Source organism: Hoplias malabaricus, chromosome 3, assembly GCF_029633855.1.
Source record: "Hoplias malabaricus isolate fHopMal1 chromosome 3, fHopMal1.hap1, whole genome shotgun sequence".
Classification (NCBI taxonomy): Eukaryota; Metazoa; Chordata; class Actinopteri; order Characiformes; family Erythrinidae; genus Hoplias; species Hoplias malabaricus.
The window spans coordinates 42,726,934-42,744,423 of record NC_089802.1 but is presented as its reverse complement, the minus strand read 5'-3'; the positions used below and the strand labels follow the sequence as shown (position 1 = coordinate 42,744,423).

Below are 17,490 nucleotides of genomic sequence, written 5' to 3'. Positions count from 1 at the left end.
TTCATTCAACTGCACCCAGGAGGGTTATTAAGAGCTTGTTCTGGTTTTGTCTTCAAAAAAAATCATACACACAGTGGAAAAGCAATCTCTGAGAAGAAGAATATACAGAGCCCTGCAGTAACACAATCTCCACCATATCCCCACATCTGGGGCTCTGAACAACCGGGAGAAAGCAGGGAGAAAGAAACATGCTCTTTAACTCGACAGAAATAAAGCCTCTGTCTGATTTCCCTCGAGCTGTGAACAATAATGACTTCACACACAAAATATGTAATAGCTACAGAGAGGAAAAAATCCTTGAATATGAAACTCATATGAATTATTAGTGTCCTGAGGATGTTTAAACAGCGAGGCTTAAATGTGCAGGTCCTTCGCCTTAACGCCTACAGGCGCAGCAGATCTGGAAGTGTATTATATGGATTTAAGAGCATAAGGTTTGAACATGCAGTAGCTGGGCAGAGGGAAGCTTCTGGGAAAAACTTCTGTCTGCAGCCTGAGTCATGTTTGGACATGTCTGATTTTCAGGTTTCTGATTACAAAACTCTGAAGCTGCCAGCTCTCTATAAACACATGCTATAATTTAATGTTACTTACTTCTTTTTTAACTACTTGCATGTCCAAAATATGCAGCTACTTGCATTCATTATCATAGATGAGCACTGACCATTAAAATAAAATGATCTGGAGCAGCACACAAGCCCAAGGTCATCACGTGTTGGCAGGAGAGTTGCAAAGCCCCCCCTCAGCTTTTTTTAGCAGCAAATTTTCAACATCTAAAATGAAGCCTGCCCAAAGCAGTAGAGGATGTTACTGCAGGAAAAGGGGCCTTTTTGTACTGATCTAAAGTGAGAGTGAAGCTGGATCGTCTTCTGCCTCTTCAAGATGAAAGTGCTGCTTATCCAATCAGGGATGTTGGTGTGACCCACTAATAGACGTACTTAAAGGAGCAACCTGTAGGATATTTACTGTACTTGGTCATAACATGTCCAGTGTGTGTGATAACAGATTAAGGAAACAGTCAAAGTTAAAACACTGCTGCCTCTCACAGCTTTGCTAAAGCACTATATTCTCAGAGAAGTGCCCAGTCTGGGACGGAGATCCTATGATCCTGCCCCTGAGGTCCTGCCTGTGTCCCGCCCTCTGTCCAATCATTTTACAGTCCACCATGTTGCCAGGTTTACAAACAGTGTCTCGCAGCCATGAAATGACCAAGTGAACAGAGTTAATGTTATATTTTACCGGACCCAAAAAGCCCCCCTGTCCCCCTGAAAATCTCCATGAGCAGAGACAGAGAAAAATGAGAGGAAATATTGGCCCTGTGTTTGAAAAGTGGAGGCAGTTTACAAGCAGCTACACTACAGAACAGAGCCAGAGCTGGATCATTTCCTCCTGAACACATAACAGCAAATCATTTCTGAAAAACAATAGGAGTACAGACACATATGTATAGATTAAAAGGAGTAAAGGCCATAGGTTGTGTGTTTTATACAAAGAAGGTGAATAACCCCTGACAGCAAGGAGACGGCGGACCACAGAATTTTAGACAAAACGCAACATTTTAGCACTTTTCCATTCACAGTCCAATTTACATTTTTTCCTTCATTAGGTTTGTTTTGTTATTCTTTATAAATGAGATTAGTAAATAATCTTAATCCAGCACAGTGCCAACATTTTTATCATAATCATTTTATATCAGGCTTATACTCATTATTATATCTCTCAGAGTTGTTGGTAATATTTGTATTAGTTTGTTTTCCAGAATAAAAGCCTCTGTGAATGTAAAATCTGTTTGAGGAGATTATAAATGAGTTCTATCCTGTACAGGACAGTAATCTGAGTGGTCCGATGGTGGACCAGCAGTGGTCTACAGTCAGTGTTGTGTCAGCCTTTTTATGACAGTGGATCGGTTTAAGCTCGCTGTCTGGGACAACATGATTGAAAATTGTAAAAACCATTGTTTGTTTAAAAAAAATGATGCAGATTCATGTGTGTTTCTCTGTTTCTCTATTAAAGGTGGAACGGAGAAATCAAGCTTGGTTGTACGCAGCAAATATAAGCATTTCTCTGGTAGGTAAATGTTTTAGTGACATTATGTACACTTGGTCGAAACAAGTTTTGTTTATAAAATCTAGCGCTAGCTTTAGCTTTGCATAGTATTCAATAATAAGCTAGAGAACAAAGCAAACAAGACTCTTAAACAGACACATTTAAGGTGGAACTACATGCCTGAATACAAAAATTGTGAACATTTGGTTTCTGCATTTTAAACTGATAAAATGAAATAACAGTTGCTTCAAAAAGCAATAGCGCTAGCTTTAGCTGGAACAGCGAGTTCAACAACCTGGCGTATAACGCCAATAAGACTCGTAAACGGATACATGTAATGTGGAATGAAAAGTTTGACTACGAAAATTGTGGATAAGATCTGTCTCCTAAATGACATTTGTGTTGGAAGGGAAAATCAATAAGTAACACCAGCCTTGTCTAGTCACGCTCCACGAGGAGGGGGAAGAGACAGACAGCTCTCCCCACTGTTTTGAAACTGTATTATACGCTTGTGTCAATATTACATATAGTTCCTTTAATGTCAGTATTAACTTAACATTAGAATTAGTATCACTTTATTGGCCACTGTGAACACAGAGGAATTTTTTCTCTGCATTTAACCCAATCCGTGCAGTGAAACACACCTTTACACACCACTGAACACTAGGGGTCAGTGAGCTCACACGCCCGGAGTGGTGGGCAGCCCTAGCCACAGCACCCAGAGAGTGGTTGGGGGTTAGGTGCCTTGCTCAAGGGCACTTCAGTCACTTTAAATTACACATTCAAATCACTGTCATGCTCCACAGACTTGTAAGATGGAATAAAGAGCTTCTGTTGTGCTACTCCATGCTCAGCAATGCAGAACCTGCACTATGTAACTGGAGGAGGGTAGGAAACCAAACTGTAGGGGGAATCCAGGAGCAAAAAAAATCACAAATCGTACCCAGTCCCCCCTCCTAAAAGATGGAGCAGGTCAGAGGGCTGAACTGAAGCCAAAATACAGTCCAGGTCAGGTCTGGGGCGAGAGCTGAGATCTCAAACTTTGTTGCATCACAAGAAAAGCTGCACAGCTGCAGAGAAAACATACACAGGCCCATAAAACTGCCCCGAGACTCAGAGGAAATTTAGAACTGTAAGAAAAAATAAAGAAGATGCAGAGAACAATTCAGGAGAAAAGTGTGGGCCAGGGAGAACACGAGGTCTGAATATCTCCCCAGAGCCACATCAGGACAGCTCGGGTCTCAGTGTCACTCGCGTTCCCACGGGGTCCACCCAGATGCATGCTGGGAAGTCGGGCTGGACAATCTGGGGGAAATATCTCATAGTTGTTTTTGGCAGTAATATCGCACCTGTGACTTAAATGTATTGATACATTAAAAAGTAAACAACAAGCAGCACACCCATTTTGTTGATGATTAAACATTTTTTTTGTTATTAATTCCCACACTTGGGACTTATATTTTTTAAATATCAGTAGTAAAATCTGCGATTTCACTATAAAATGGCGCCTCCTTCAGCCCTGCTGGGAACCATTCTGGAGGTGTTTATAAAGCATAGATCTCTAAAAGGCTGGACTCACCATGAAGGCAGACGCCACTATATCAAACTGTTTGCTGTAACTTATACAGTCTCAGTGTAACGTGTGTAAGTTTATATGTCCATTACACGGCCCAAGAAGCTAAGATAAACACAGAACCAGTGTATGTGAAAAGTGCTGTGTTGTATATGATTTAATACTGACGAGGTCTTCATGTGTACACTGACAAAAATACATTGGTTACGAGGGTCGTAGAAATCTGGACACAAGCCAATGGTTTAACTGCTCAGTGCTAAGGCCCTGCTTGGTCCTGTCCTGTGTTCTTCTCTTCCACTGTGAGAAGAGTTGGATCCAGGTGCTGGTGGTATCTAAAAAGCTTGGTTGTGCTGAGAGATGGGAATTAAATATTTGCAATGTTTTGTGTATTTTTCTTTACTTCTTAAGAAATAAATTTTTGTCTAAATTACCCTTTACCTGCAGTGGGCTACGTGGGTGTAACACACGTGTCCAACTGCTTTAGACATTATAGTCATGCCCATTCATCAACAATATCCTTATTTGCAAAATCTGAAGTCTAAATTTAGAGATCATCTTGGACAGAGCTCAAAAAAACAGTTTATTTATTATCTCCACGGTGTAGAAAATAGCAGGAGCCTGTTTTGTAGAGGACATCCTCGAGAGAAAACAGGAAGTTGAAAATATCCGTCCACCAAACCAAACCAATTCAAAACAATGGCACAAGTGCATCTCACTGCGGTTTTATTTTTTTATTGTGTATTTTTTAAATAAGGGGACATCTATTGTGCACCTTGGCCCTTTAACTCTGTGATAAAGCCCCCTGTGTTCTGCTTTCAGTTAAAGCTACTACTCTTTTGAGAAGGCAATACAGTAGATGATGGAAGATCTGAATGAGATCTTTAAGGAGGTCAGGGTCTGATGTTGGATGATTAGCTGTGTGTCATACAGACCACTCCACAGTCTCTTTCACTGCCTCTCTCTCTCTCTCTCTCTCTCTCTCTTTTAGTCAACTTCTAATGGGCTAATGAAGATAAAAAGTATAAAAATACAGCCAGAAAAACAGAGCAGGCCCTTGTGCTCTCTCTCTCTCTCTCTCTCTCTCTCTCGTTCTGGGGAAATTTAACCAGTCCCACGTGTGGAAACTTCTGCTCTGTCTTGAGGGCTGACTGCTGCCAGACACATGAGCAAAAAGAAACAGTGACCGAGCGAGTGCTGGAGGAGTGAAAGGGAGAGATGGAAGACTTTTTTTCATGAGAAAAATACAAAAGCTTTAAACAACAGCTCTATGAACGACGCGCTAAGATTGGAAATGGAGCATGAATTTCGTTGTTAGTTTATTGTGATGCATTGCAGCTTTAGCCAGTCTCAGGTGTGGACTGGCATTCCAGTGAATATCTCTTCTAGCCCTAACCCTATCCCTGATTCCAGTCTCTAATCTTAATCCTGCTTCTATTCCTGACACTCACCCTAATCCTGTTTCTCTTTCTAATCCAGTTTCTACTCTTAATCTGGTTTCTGTTCCTAGTTCTGTTTCTCTTTCTAATACCACACTAATCGTATTTCTAAAACTAATTCTTACCCAATCCTACTTCTATTTATTCTAATCTCAACCCTTACCCTGCTTCTTCTAAACCCAACCCCAATCCTATTGATGTTTCTCATCCAAACTCAAATTCTCTGAAAGAGAGAGAGAGAGAGAGAGAGAAAGAAAGAAAGAGAGAGAGAAAGAGAAAGAAAAAGAGAGAGAAAGAGAAAGAGAAAAAGAGAGAGAAAGAGAAAGAGAGGCTGAGCAAGCAGTTATGACACTATGTTGCTGTTGTCATAGCTCAGTAGAAACCCAAGCTGCTGTGTTTCAAAGCCCAACCCACCAAACATCCCCTTGGGTGAAAAAGACCCTGATCTTTGACTGTGAGGGGGCACACACCCAAAACACACACACACAACACACAACACACACACACACAAAGCCCCTCCTCCTTCTTCAAAAGGTGGCCAACTGCAGTGTATTACTTCATCGGCTGTGACCCCTTCTCCCCCTCCCTTTTCTCAGAAGCACAACCTGAGCTCCACTCTTCATTTCTGAAAACTGGGCAGAAAGAGCCTAGAAGGATGCTCTTTCTTTCCAGGAAATAAGAGGTTTTTTTTCAATTCAGACAGAGGCTGAGGAGCAGGATGCTGAGGCACTAAACTAAACAAAGAAAGACGCCAAACATGGATTCAGTAAGTTTACTAACAAACAACACGGCACTGGACTCACATTAAGTAGGTGCAGTCTCTGAAATGTTGGGCTTAATGCCACAGGAAATCATTTTTAATTCCACAGAGAGGCTCAACTTGACTTACATCCACCAGCTTTTACTTTTCCCACCTCATTCTGACCACCTTAAATCATGCATAAATTACAGGTTACCAGAAAGCAACTGTTGTATCATTTAAGGTGGAATTGAATATGTCAGCCAGCAGCGATGTACAAGATGCCGGCTTCAGTGAGCAAGCACACACGACTCACACAATGAGATAAATATTGCACATCCTTTCTCAAAGTCATGGGAGGCCACTACAGATTCCTACTGGAGAATGCTAACTGCCCAGATCTGTCAAACCTACAGACACCCATGCTCGCATGGAGATGGAGGGCCATTCTGTTCCCGGATGTGCTCTCCCACCCTTGGATCGGAACCAATGACCTCCTGATGTTAGGGTCAACACTTAGACCACTTTACCATTCAAAAGCCCTGCCCATCTCTAGTAAACAGTCCCTCCATCCCTTATTTTATTATAAAATAACAGCATCAGACTGAGGTTCAATTTCACTGAATCTTTTTTTCTAAAGAACTGTGACCTAATCAAACCGCTGTGCACAAAGAGGAGCTCAGAGACATCCCCCCTACAGGCAACAGCAGAGAATTACTTCATCGGATGTGACCCTTTCTCTCCTTCTTTCTTCCTCTAAGGCCTGAGGTCTGACCTGTAGTTTTATGTTGGCTTTGGCTCGGCTGCAGGACCACTAAACGGAGGTCTTTCAAAAGAGAGCGCAGACACCCTCCAAACTCTGGTTTCAACCGTTAATCTGCCCTAAGCCTTGCGTCTGAGACCATTAAAATCCTTCAGAAAGCACATCTCTGAGTTGTGAATGCGCTGTTTGGGCAGAGCCTCTGAACGGTGTAAACACATGGAGCTGGCTGAAGGGTCTGTGTGGGTGGGTGTACAGTTACTAAATGCTGTAAGCCCCTTAGGATAACAGCGGGCTCGCTTAAGCCCAGGCTGATTTAAGTCCAGACTGTGGCTCCGTACACACAGACACACAGACACACAGACACACAGACCCTTAGCTCAATTTATTCAGTGGCTGTCCTTCCATGTCCATGGCTCTGCCTCACTGAGATATTTATACTTCAGCCTTTGGGTTTTAATCTTGACACTTGTTTAAGAGCTGTACTTTAACTTGAACAGTGCCTTGGAATGAGAATGAAGCATTAGGCCTAGTACAGTCATAATTAGCTTGTAAAAATGTCTGATATATCTCAGTTGGCGCTTTCCCACTGCATGGTGCCTGCTGCACTTGAGTCTACTCGGATCTTCATGCTTTTTGGGACCAGGTATCGGGTTGGTATTCCACTACCGCAGCTTTCCCATGAAATGTGGACAGTGATGTCACAAAACACTGTCTGTAATGGGAGCTGCAGGCTTTGGAATCCACAACAACAGTGTTTAGCGTTTATTCATGGTATAATGATGTGTTGTTGTTGTTGTTGTTTAGAACTGAACACAACTCATCACCAGTTCAGAGAGTTTTTTTTTTTACTTTTTGCACTGTCTGTCTCTCGCTGGAGTCTTTTGTCATTCATCAATCCAAGGTGCGTTTGCACATCTTCAAAAGTGTGATTTCTGCTGTGGCTTGTAGATGTTACAAATGGCTAGTTTGTGCTGGATGCCTGCATTTTATTCTTACTGACAAGTCTCTCAGGCCAATCAGCGTTCTGCAAGGTTTACACGTCATATTTAATCCCTATTTCATGAGTGAGCGGGGGCTAAAAAGTACGAGGGTCCAGGGACCAAATCTGCCTAATGGAAAAGTAAAAAAGCTGAGAAGAGTCAAGTAGAGAAGAAATCGTAGAGTGAAACAGCGTCATATAACTCTTCTTCATGTCAAAGAGCAGACATTAATCTGTCACTTAGTGGCCTGGCTGTATCAGAGATGTGCACTAAACATGTTTTAAACATGGTCACCCCCATGTGAAGGATCCACTGTATGAAGCATAACCTAGATAACAAAGCTGTATGATTCTTCCTGTCATGTGACTGGAAATGCATCTGTTCTTAAACATATGGAAAGATTAAACAGAAACACTAGAGTTAAACTAATTGTTAAATGGTCCAATTCCTGTGTTCTTCTTAGCAGCCTCAAGGGAATAAATGACAAATGTTCTACATTGGAAATAATCTTACAACAAACTTTATCTCTTTGTTTCTATGTCCACAGAAGACTAGGGTTCATTTCCCTACACTGGTAACCACACCATGCTACACCATAAGAGTCCTTTGTCAATACACCTGCCACTACATTTGCCAACCACTGGGATATGTTTATATTTGTAAGTTGCTCTGGAAATGAGCATCTACCAAATGCCACAGATATAAACGTTTAAAATGAAAAAATTAATATATCTGTCCATGTTTTTTTTTTTTAATTTCTAAATACAGTATTTTAACGCTATAATAGTTAGGACACACACACAATGCAAGCCACCTGGGAGGGTGAAGGCAAGCAAATGCTTTACCCAAGACATGAATCCAGCCAACGTCTTTTTTTTTTTCAACTGATACTAATTCAACACAACGGGAGGAAGCTCAACACACAGGAGGAGAACACCAGCTGCCCAGATCTACTCTGTCAGCAAAAGAAAATAAAACAATCCCATCCAACCTTCAGAAAGGGAGCGAGAATAGCTATCAGCAGGCTACATTTCAAAATTACAGTAACAAATCATTTATACTGTGCTTCAACATATTTGCCTGGAGTCTGGAGAAATCTGGAGAAATGTGGACATACTGATCAGACACAAGAAGTCTCACTGACCGTGAATGTTGGAGCCCTGCCGGGCTGAGACAGAACGTAGTACTGGACGGCCATGTTGATGTATGCGACACGGAACGAGCTGATTCGCTGGTGGCCCTGCACAAGTTTATAGAGCTCCAGACACATCAGGCCTGCTACGGCAGCTGTTGTCGTAGCGATGGCAGGGATGATGCGTCCAGCTATGAGTTTGCTCTGAGGAGGAAAGTTGGTCATAATGTGTTGAATCATTTTTATTGTATATTAACATCTCTAGCAATCACGTTATTGCAATGACATGAGAATAATTATCCCCTAAAATGTCTATTATTAGCATGACATTACCTGTATACTGTGTAAAATATTATCTCCCCAAACTTAACCCTTTAAAGCCTGACACATGAAATAATAATACAATAAAACAGATTTTTGAAAATCACACAATATGTGGCCCTTTAACTAAAAATCTAAATGTTGGTAATTTATAAATTTTGGATCATATAATTTCTGAATTCCTCATATTTAGGCATTTACCAATATATATATATATATATATATATATATATATATATATATATATATATATATATATATATATATTTAAAATTTCTTAATTTTGATTAACTTCAATTAAACAATTGATATCAAACTACTGTCTCTGTTCTTCAGAACTTATCAGAGAAACATATTATTAAGCTCATGAGAAACACTGCTCTAGAGGTCCTTGACCTATAAGTACCCTGTTCTTCTCTCTGACCTTTTCACATTTCATATACTGGTGGTAATAAAACACCAAAACCACAAAGGCTCTTTTTTGTTGATCTGCAGATCTGTGTTTCCATATTAAGAGGAACTTTGGTTGTTTCTGTTAATGTTTCTGAACATTGGCTTGAGGTCTGAGGTCATTCAACAGACCTCCCACACTCACCTGCATTATCATCTTCTTCCTCTGAATATCACAATATCAATGTCGACAACTGAGCCGACACATTCCGCACAAAAAGGCTCTTGGAAAACTAAAAATACATTTTTGTTTCATAAAAATACTTTGTAAAATTGTCTAAATGTGTTTTTCTGCTGTAAAGAACAGACAGAATTTTCTGAATATTTATTATAATTAATGAGCCTTTAACAGGTAGAATACACTACAGCTATGAAATGGAACAAAAATGCTTAGTATCATCATACAAATCAAACCTGGTATTGTTTCAGTTTTGCAAAAAAATTAGTCTTGTGATTTTCTCCTGTGTTTTCATGATGATAGCAACAATTTTGCAATGGTTTGGTAAATGCCTGGAAATACTTCCACTTCATTCACAGTTCAGTAGAGAACTCAGAACACTTTCCCCAAATGGATATAACTTTGTTTCTGTATTTCTCTTCATTAGATGATGAAAGAGCCACCTCTAAAGATTATGTATCATATTTGATATGTTTGGCTTTATAGGGTTAAAACATCCTCCAGCACTGCTGCACAGGCAGAGAATTCATGAAAAATACATGAGAAGTATGTTAGACCGTCAGTGACAGTAATCTTCTACCTTGTGCCGATCTGCTGCTGGGATATCATAATTCTCTGCCCTCAGGTTAGACGCCGCCACTATGTAATCCATGTGAAAATTACTGTCATCATCCTGGAAAAAAAAACAAATCCACAGGTAAAAAGAATGGCATGTCAGTATCACACAGGCAGATCAGCTGAACAGAGGGCACTCTCCTCTGCGCTTGGGCCTTGATATCTTCCAAAACATATTCATACATTATATGCCTAAAAGTGTGTAGACATATTTTATGATTAATTCACATACTGTGAACACAGATGTTCAGTTGATCACTCACAGCTTGTAATAGGATCTCAAACAAGTTTTAAAGTGTTTTTTGTGTAAAGTATAATTGTAATCCTACTGCTTTTTTTTATGGAAACAGTTACAGAGTTTGAGCATATTTTGTCAAAAAACAAACAAAGAAAAAAAAAATCAATACGCTATGTTGTCAGATATTTTAAACATAGCGTATTGATTTTTTTTTTAAACTTTTGTAAAGTACTTTTGGATACAATCTTATCCCCAAGAACAGAACAAATCAATGCACAAGCTTTAGCAGCGTTTTTTTCATTGATGAAACTCATAATGAATGCAGTGATAAATAAATTCTCAAACTACTTAGAAATGTAGGTTTTCTTTCATTGAATAAAATAACAATTGTCACTTTTATTACTGCACAAGTTGCCTTACAACACAGTGACAAAATAGCGAAAGAATGTTTGAATTTTTAATTACAGTTATGTTACACAAAAAAAATTGTGAACCCAACATAATCTAAATAGAAAAGAATAAAGACTGGAGCAGTTTCCCGTGAGCCAAAGACTACAATGCCCAATGTCAAAAAGAATTGGGCTGCACAAATTATACTGGAATACTAATGTGGCCATATTTATTTTTCTGCAGAATTTTTCACCAGATGACTTGAATTTCTCTGCTTGTAAAATATGAATCATACTAGAAGGATTGGGTGTGATTTTGTTGGGAGTACAGCTGCATAGAAACCAGAAAATTACTTTTTTCTCTAAAGACGTTTTCTGACAGTGAACCATCTTTTCTTGAACTTTTAGTGCTGTACGACTGGTTTCAGTGCCAGACACGAAGGCAGGAGAGCACTGTGTTGACTCCAATGACACAACTGGATTCACATAATACACCTCTTTCAATCCAGGCTAAAGTCAGCTGTTCAAGGGCCTGCATGTCACTCATTAGCAACACACACTTTATGTTCAGGAACTTTTAACCTGGAGTGAATAATGTTCTATCAGAGATTTTACTTATAGATCAGTTCTGGAAAGCGAGAACCCTGTGAGTTTTCCTTTTGTAATAAGCAGCAAATAAGCTGCTTATTGTGAGGTTGGTGTGTTCTCACCTTGTCTGTGTGGGTTTCCTCCGGGTGCTCCGGTTTCCTCCCACAGACCAAAACACATACTTTCATAGGTGGATTGGTGATTCAAGTGTCCATAGGTGTGAATGTGTGTGAACGTGTCACCTTTTAAAGGACTGGCGCCCCCTCCAGGGTTTGTTCCTGCCTTGCGCCCAATGATGGCATTCATTCATTATCTGTAAGCGCTTATCCAGTTCAGGGTCGTGGTGGGTCCAGGGCCTACCTGGAATCATTGGGCGCAAGGCGGGAATACACCCTGGAGGGGGCGCCAGTCCTTCACAGGACAACACACACTTTTGAGTCGCCAATCCACCTACCAACATGTGTTTTTGGAGTGTGGGAGGAAACCGGAGCACTCGGAGGAAACCCACGCGGACACGGGGAGAACACATCAAACTCCTCACCAACAGTCGGGTTCAACGGGAATTGAACCCACAACCTCCAGGCCCCTGGAGCTGTGTGACGGCAACACCTACCTGCTGTGCTACCGTGCCACTGAATAAATAATATGATTGACTTAATTTGACTTGATACTGCATGTTCTGCAATGTGTCTATTTGGTACATTGCGTCTATTTGTACCTTACTAATGGTGCATAAATCCTACCAGCACTAAAATGTGGAACACAGGAAGAGTTTTCTCTGGAATGATGGTGAACCATTCAAAAATTTTGGCACAGAATGTAGATCATTAGAGTTTATACCCCACCATTTAATACAATAAGAACACTGAAGTGTTGAGTGGTAACATAATCTCAAACATTCTTGCTAATGAAGTGTACAAGGAAGTAAAAAGACATTATGATATGTTTTGACCATGTTTTGCCTGCTGTGATATCATCTCCACAGCACCACCTGCTCCTGATATTCCATGGAAAAAGCCCAGGAGACAAAACAGACCATAAAAATGATCAGTCTGCCTGATGAAGCTGCTGGAAACAGGTGCTGGACTCAGAAACACAGAAAACACAGAAGGCGGGTTTGTCCTGTGCCAGGTTCATTGTTGCCGTGTCGAGTCTAATGCATGACTCTGTCACCAGCTCCCCATTGTGTCCCACATTTAATTTCCCCTTTGAGGTGACAGTGCATATGAGGTCATACCGCAGTCTCACTTTTTCAAAGACTTGTATGACTGGAGGGTATCTGAAGGGGCGCATTTGGCAACCTTCCCTCACTGCGGCCACACTGCCTTAAGGCTCAGTGACTAAGATGACAGCACATTTGAAAAGGTTGTCACAAAGTACACCATTACGCATACTACTTTGTTTGATATCTTCCAACAGCTACTCATGTATTTCTGAAGACGCTGTTTGCTGCGCCCTAACCTAATGGTTCTTTAGTATGGTGGCGCTTCCTTCTAGAACCATTAACAGGATAAGAACCATTTCAATGTTTTAATGGTTCTTCCCCTGAGCTTCTTAAGAATACTTCTTTAAAGAGCCTTTTAATATCCAAGTGTTAAGCCTAGCATTGGGAAATTGTGTGTTCAACCACCTGTGTCTGGGGATCAGTGAGAGTATGAATACATGAAGCCAGGAAGTTCTTAATACTGGATATGATCAGGTGTGGTGGACAGAGTTGGAGGGGTGAGTGAGATGAATGAGGGGGATGAGGTAGTGTACATTTGGAACCTGATGCCTGTGGAATGCCCCAAACTTATTCATTCTTTACTTAACTCAGGTACAGCATGCGAGTGGCTTAAGAGTGTGTCACCATTGAAAAAGGGATTAGGCTTGAGTTGCGCGCACACGCACACACACACACACAGAGTGCATACACTGACATATACAGACCCATGAACACAGGATCTAATGCATGCCAGCATGCATGTGTAGACATGAGAGTGAGGTATGAAAGGATTGTAAATGTATGCTGTGAAGAAGAAAGGGAGATACGGGGGTATGCTGAAATCATCCACAGAAAACTAGATGGAAGAAGAAAAACATCAAACCAAATTAATATCCATGCAGTGCAGCATAATACATCATTTATAATGATCAATATTGCAACGTTTGTCTTTGCACTACGGATATCACATTATACTGATATATATAAAATCATCCTTCAAAACAAAGACTTGCTGCTTCTTGCTGAATCCTATAAAGCATACCGTCAAAACATTACTAACTATAGGACACTGCAGTCACAGAACAAACCTTATAAATCTAGTCAAGTTTTCAATGATTCTCCTTGCACCCAAAATTTTTCCCAAATGTTACACTTGTGGCTACAACTATGAAAAAGAAAGCCTCGCTACAGTGAATAATAATGGTTTGTTTATGTAACTGCTGAAGGAGAAAAACATCAATGGGAATGTGTTTGAATTCATTTTTACTGCTTTTGTAGTAAACTATATTAGGTCACCCCATAAAGCACGGTACTAAAGAGGGTGATGGAATATATTATGGTTACAGCTAAGCTTAGAAATATGAAATTACTAAGTCACCTGTATTTTTGGCCGGCCTAGAAGAGGCATTCTCCCTTACTGACTGACTGAGTAAGAACGTTATTTTACCTTCTGCTGTTAGTTCAGCCATATTTCACAAGGTGCTGCTACTACTCTGTATGTTGTTAGTTCAGCCATATTTCACACAGCACTTTTCTACCAATGAGGAACTGCAAGGTTTAAAATTCATGAACAAAATTTTAAACCTTTTGGTGTTTTTCCACTGACATAAACTGGTTTGTGAACCAAAAAAAGAGTAGGTTCTTCCGCAGGAACCCTGGCTTCATCCGTGGGCATGTTGAGGTTCGCGAGCTCAGAGCCTCAAACACAGCATTATTGTCCAGTGGAGCTGGATGGGGTCATTTACAACGTTTCATATAAATAAATAATAGGAAATAAAACAGGAACATGCTCCATTTGTGTGTGTTTCTGGGGCTGTGTTTGGCTCTCCATCAGTTACGTTTCTCCGCTGTTCACAAGCTGAGCAGGACGGCTCGGAACTCTGCAACATTTACACAGTATTATATCTCACAGAGACGTGAACTGCTGAATTTGTCTTATTTCACATGAGTATGTATTTGCCGGTAATATTGTAAAGGGAAATGGTGGGGAGATATTTTGTGGAGTTAGTGTGTTTATAAAACCCCATATAGCTGCGCACAGCCAAATTAAACTTCACATGCATAACCCTAACCTGTTACATTGAATAAATAAGTAATTGTAATTCTTAAAATCAACAAAATCCATATTTTCTGTATAACACAATCACATAATAAAAATCACATGTAAACAAAGACATTGATATGAAGCACCAAAGCTTCTCCAGACCTTCCAATGACAAGGGGATGTATTTTGGGCTTTCCTGTTGTTGAAATGCCAGAAAAACCTGTGTGCAAATGGCGGTCCAGCTAAACTAGTTATTATAATAATATGTGTGTAAGAAACTCACACTTGCAGTACTGCATTCATATTTTCCAGCCCTAAATCAATTCTAAACATCTCCTGAGGCCTCCAGTTTGCCTCAGGATAACACTGCTGCCCGAAGACAAATCCCACTATGTTCTAACAGCCTTTTTTTACAGACTGTTGGAGATGAAAATTCTGAGTTTTATTTTTTAACACCAGTCCTTCAGGAGTGGGGTATTATCAGTGCATATCCTAATAAAGTGAAGGATGAAAGGACAGCCCTCCCTTATGGACGAATAGAAATGCTCAAAATGGCTTAAATAATATGTCTTTGCATAAAAACACATTAAAATTTAACAAAATTATTTTCGCCTTCTCCTGTAAAGTTACCATTTTGCAGGTAAACATTTGTTGTTGATATTTGCTGGTGTTTTGCTAGTAGCCATAAACCACTTCTAAATGTTTTCTATGAGTGGACATAGTGCAAACATTGTTCAGGATCTGGTGCCCTGGGGGTTGTGCATGAGTGTGAGTGTGTGTTCAGTCATCTCTTCGCTGCTTCAACGAACAAATGTGTGTCATACCATTCCACCACAGAACAAAGAAGATCCGAACTCAAAAACCAAGGTTCCTCTGGCTTTTCTCAAGACTCCTCTCATCCTGGACGCTCTCCTTCTGAGAAGTGTCCAGCATGAGGCTTGGGGGGTGTCTTTAAGGCGGCTGTGGATGAACAGGGCAGTGTACTGTTCTCTGTGCTCCATTAGAGTTGGTTAAATCTGGAGTTTGATGAGGGTCAGTGAACCCTTAAGTGTGAGGGTGGATGGTTAAAGCACAGTTTCCTGGTTCTGTGAGACCACCTGCCTGGCAGCAGTCGCCAATGTGTCTGTGAGTGGCTGAACACACGCAAACGTGTATGAGCTAGCACATGCGCAGATGAAGAAACCTACCTTTTCAAACTCTAGTGGAAACATCTGGAAGTTCTTGCTGGGCAGCTGGAGCTTCGACAGCTTCTCCTTCAGCTCCTCCAGCTTGGCTGTGTCTGACAGAAGCAGACAGAGAGGTCAATGACTTATTTGATACAGTAAAAGCACATTGAACATGTCTAGAGATGTTTCCCAATGTCTTCTCTCTATAGTTTATAAAGATGGTGAGAATCCGCTAACCAGTTGATGCATACTTTGTTCGCCCGCAGGTATGATTTAGGTGGTGGATCATTCTCAGCGCTGCAGTGACTCTGATGATGATGACACTGTGATGGTGTGTTAGTGTGTGTTGCGCTGGCATGAGTGGATCAGACAGCAGGCCTGCTGGAGCTTTTAAATACTGTGTCCACCTTGTAGCTCATCAATAGCTCATCTGTTGCTCCCCGCTAGTGTTGATCGTCCTCTAGTCCTTCATCAGTGGACACAGGCTCCAGCAGTGACACTGAGGGGTTTAAAAACTCCAGCTGCTCAATGGTGTTCCTGACTATTAAAGAATAGGATGAAAGTGGGCTAACAAAGCAATTGTGTAATTGTCGAATAACAAAGTGTTTTTGTATTATCAGTGGAGCTGAGAGATGGGGCAATGACTGTAAAAATAAGGAGCGGGATCTATTTTGATCCCTGAAGCTATCCCTGATAAGTGTATGTCATGGTAAGTGCATGAAGATGCAGATGAGCGGTGGGTGGGTTAGAAGCTGTTCTTGCTTTTAAAGTCCTTTTCCCTAAGGGTTGTACATATAAGTACCTTAGATTTATACCATCTGGATTTGTTAAATTCACATTCAACATCTCGTCTGCCTACCCTCTTCAGTCCTCTCCTCTTTGCTTTCCGCCAGCTCCTCATCCGTCACCGCGATCTTCACGCTGGATTTGGGGGAGAACGCAGGCACATGTACCCCACCCAGGATGGTTTGGATGTCCTGGAGGTCCCTCGAACCCTCGATCCCATAGATCTGACCATGTAAGTTAGCCGCAGCCACCACAAAGTCCATATGGGTGGTCTGGAAATGTAAGAGAGCGAGAGTCTTTACATAAACGTTACATAAACATCTCTCAACAGGGCATATCTGGGCTGGGCTAATCTAAATAATTACATTACAGCTGGCAGAAGTGGAACAAAGACAGACAGTGCGTTTGGAGTGTGTTTACGTGTGTTTACGCGCAAGTACTAAAGGCTGGATGGGAAAAGTGGGACAAAATATCTGACAAAATCCATGAATGTGCATTAAAGTCACAGAGAGAGATGAGTGGTTTCAGTCAGTCGGAAATAACAAGAAAAAATTCAACACAGGTCACTTACAGACTCAAAACACCAGTTTCAACTCCCAATATAATTCAAACACACCATACAATTCAAATAGACTTTGTCAGTGTTTGAAACTCTGATAACAATGATGCACTGGTAGGAACAATGGGACAAAAGGCCATAAAATTATAAATTACCACAGAATGACAACAGTAGCATTCTCACAGAATTACACATCATTGAAAGCCAGGCTAAAATGTTTATTAACTGAATGTTACAGTATATTTCAGTCCCACCAGATTCTCATAGCCTTTTTAGTGATTGC

General features: G+C 40.8%; 1 protein-coding gene across 1 annotated transcript in view; it reads right to left on the bottom strand.

Moving 5' to 3' along the window:
* uba7 (ubiquitin-like modifier activating enzyme 7) overlaps positions 1–17,490 on the bottom strand; it is an 83,897-nt gene that overhangs the window by 46,171 nt on the left and 20,236 nt on the right. Inside the window, exons 18-21 of the mRNA XM_066663559.1 lie at positions 16,722–16,920; positions 15,884–15,975; positions 10,199–10,291; positions 8,682–8,873 (exon numbers count right to left, since the gene is read on the bottom strand). Of these exons, the coding sequence (XP_066519656.1) occupies positions 8,682–8,873; positions 10,199–10,291; positions 15,884–15,975; positions 16,722–16,920 (576 nt within the window). The remainder of the gene's footprint in view (positions 1–8,681; positions 8,874–10,198; positions 10,292–15,883; positions 15,976–16,721; positions 16,921–17,490) is intronic.